The following is a 3004-nucleotide window of genomic DNA, read 5'->3' as shown; positions in this document are numbered from 1 at the left end:
AGGTGACGTGGCCTCAGCTGCATCCAAACACACACGGCTCCTCTGCTGGAGCTGTGGGGGCAGGACTGTGCTTACATACACAGTTTCTGCCTGTTTCTGGAGCAGGGCTGGGAGCCACAGCCTGCAGCCTCTGCTGAAACAGCCAAGGGATCTTTGGATCCTGCTCCACGCTGCAGTGGACACGTCCACAGCCACTGAAGCTTCTCCTTGGGCAACTGGAGAGCACTGAGCTAATGGAAAGGGGGCTCTGACTGGAAGTCTCATTTCTCGGTTACAGTGCGTTTTCAAAATTTAATTTTAGGTGAATTTGGAGAGGGTGAACACACAGCTAATGTACATACTATTGCATGTCCACTGTGTTGTATGTATCAACCACACATTTGCACGCCCACTACAAATGCTTAGATATTATCAAACTGAAGAGGTTTTTCAATTAGAAGACCTGGTAATTGAGAGAGATTTCTCTCTGCTCAGTGACTGATGCCATTAACCTCAAGGACTTTAAAAGTCACATGGTGGCTCCACAGCCCCCACCCAAACCTCAGCATGGCCGTGGCTGCTGCTCTGTTTCCCAGTTCCCCAGTCCTGGAGCAGCGTTCCACAAGGGTTCAGAGGGACTGGCAGCTGCCAGTTTGGAGCCTGTCCCTACCTCAAAGCAGAAGTCTCGTCCAAGGATGCTGTTGTGAAGTGGTTTGACAAAAACTGCTTCTTCTGCTGCAAAGTCCAGAGTCTCTATGGTGCTGCCTTGGTTCAGTAAAGACTCATGGGAGCGGGACTCCTTCAGCTTGGGCAGCTCACGTGGTCTGTAGGACAAGGAGGAAAGGAAATGTCTTTTTTTCTCACAATTACCAAAAGAGCTGGCAAGATCCCAGACAAAGCTGCAGCTTGTTGGTGCTTATGCAGAACAACTTCTACAATTAGTCTGCAAACCTTATGAAAATAACATTAGGCCAATAACCCCAGACTCCCAAGGGAATATCCAGCCTAGGAAGTCCATTCCCACTGACCTAGAAATTGTAGCTGCCAAGTTGTCAGTGAAAGAACAGCAAAAAACTCAGAACTTAACTGCTGAAATTTAAAAAAAGCTCATAGGTAGCTCTGGATATAATACTGAAAATGCTCATTACTAGCTAGATTAGTAGACAGGTATTGTGTATTAGCAGCAAAGAACACATGGATCCCTAAATCTGTAACCAATGCAGAACGAGGATTATTCATTAGAGCAGATGACCCTTCACAATACATGTGATTTTTGACATACAAAGCCTTTACACTAAAGCCAAATACACAAATTCCTTCCCACTTCACGATGCTCACATCAGTCATTTTGCATTTGCTTTTTCAGCTGCTTCTTCCAGCCTGAATTTCCAGTTTTTTGGATACCTACTTTCTCTTTTAACTTCTCACTAGCACACACTGCTTCTCCTTTCCAGCTGATTGTCCTGTAAATGCCTGAGCTCCACCAGAGCTGAAATCTCCCAAATTCACAGCACCTTGTATCAAGGCAGTTTTCTCTTTGTCCCCACCAGTTCTTGAACACTTCTCAAAGACATTTCCCTCCCTCCAGCGTGCCACAGCTTTTGGCAACCAACAGTGACATTATCAAACGTTCTTTAACCCTTTCTGTACTCTCCCAATATGATTTAATGCAACATTTGTGCATAGTGGGGAGCTCTGCTGTCAAACAGCGCTGCAAAATGTGCCCAATTTAGAGGTGACGTGGCTTCACCTCTGCTCCTTCTGCCTCCAAACTGACACCTACCATAGAGGCTTCTGCAACAATCATCTAACACTTGAGGCACAAGTTGCATCTCGAGGTAAACATCGTGTGCAGACACAACTTATTTCTCCTGGGGCAGGAATTCAGTCAAATCCTTCACACTTGACCAACAGGGAGCAAGAGCACAGAGTCCCAGCTCAGCAGAGAAGGAGCTGTTGACCTGGCAGGTCTAGATTTTGTTAAGATATTGAAGTCCCTATGTTCAATGAGCCCTGAAGGTGAGTCCATAAATGTGGCCTGCCCACCCAGCAAGTGGGACTGGGCACAAGGAACGGATGTGGAAGTAGAGAGGCATCAGCTCTCTACACATCACTCGGAGAAACACAGTGCTCCTGTGTTCGTCCTCACAGCATTTCCTCTTTTAGTCAATTCCCAGTGTCAAGGCTCCCAGTATCGAATGGAAAATGCTAAAAAACGTTATTTCTAGAGGAAAGAAAAGCACAGCTACCTCTAACAGCTTCCCTAATTTTGAAAAATAACTAGGTTTTGTATACTTCCCTCACATAGACAAAAAGAAAAAGTTCCTCACGTTCTTCATCCTTAGCAAAATGAAATTCCTCCCACCTGTGAGCAATTCTATAGGGGAACTCAGAGGCAAAAAAACCCCAAACACTTGGAAAAGGCATCTTACCTAAGGCTGCTTAACAAAACCTTGGGTACCACAAAGGATACAGGCAGTGCAACAAGCAGAGTTCACCCAGCTGCTCTTTTGTACGGAATGAAACACTGAAGGTGCTGGAGCAGATTCACACACAATAAGATTTATTAAACAGTAAGGGAGGACTTTGTTCCCATTTAATATATTGAATGACCTAAGTGCAGGCAGCAAAACCCTTTGATGGGGGAATATTCCAAAGACAGTGGTTTCAGATGCAAAGCAGCAGCCCCAGTAGGAGAGTTGGCTGTGCTGTGCTTTGTTCTAACAGGTTCCAGCAGCAGCTGAACCAACGCAAACCCAAACCTCAGCCATGTATAATTGAGCACTCGCTGCAGTTAAGGTAGGGCAAGTCTAAAATAAACACACCACAATACACCACTTTAATGTCATCTCTGCAAAAGCCTCTCTAATTTCTCCTCTCAAGAAAGCACTGCTGAGGTCACTTGGCTTCTGTCCCTGCCTCAAACTCTGAGCAATTCCCGTCCTCACAAAGTACTGAGAGCCTGCAGCCAGCTCCCGGTCTGTGGCTGAAAGCATGGAGTGAGCACAAAGAAGGGGAAGAGGAG

General features: G+C 45.9%; 1 protein-coding gene across 13 annotated transcripts in view; it reads right to left on the bottom strand.

Moving 5' to 3' along the window:
- RASAL2 (RAS protein activator like 2) overlaps positions 1 to 3004 on the bottom strand; it is a 168135-nt gene that overhangs the window by 28188 nt on the left and 136943 nt on the right. For all 13 annotated transcript variants that reach the window (XM_017737426.1, XM_017737425.1, XM_017737422.1 and 10 more), the window contains one exon: positions 650 to 803. In XM_017737426.1, coding sequence (XP_017592915.1) covers positions 650 to 803 — 154 coding nt within the window. The remainder of the gene's footprint in view (positions 1 to 649; positions 804 to 3004) is intronic.

This window comes from Corvus brachyrhynchos, unplaced genomic scaffold, assembly GCF_000691975.1.
Source record: "Corvus brachyrhynchos isolate BGI_N302 unplaced genomic scaffold, ASM69197v1 scaffold466, whole genome shotgun sequence".
Lineage (NCBI taxonomy): Eukaryota > Metazoa > Chordata > Aves > Passeriformes > Corvidae > Corvus > Corvus brachyrhynchos.
The sequence above is the reverse complement of the archived record's forward strand: the minus strand, read 5'-3'. Positions and strand labels throughout refer to the sequence as shown.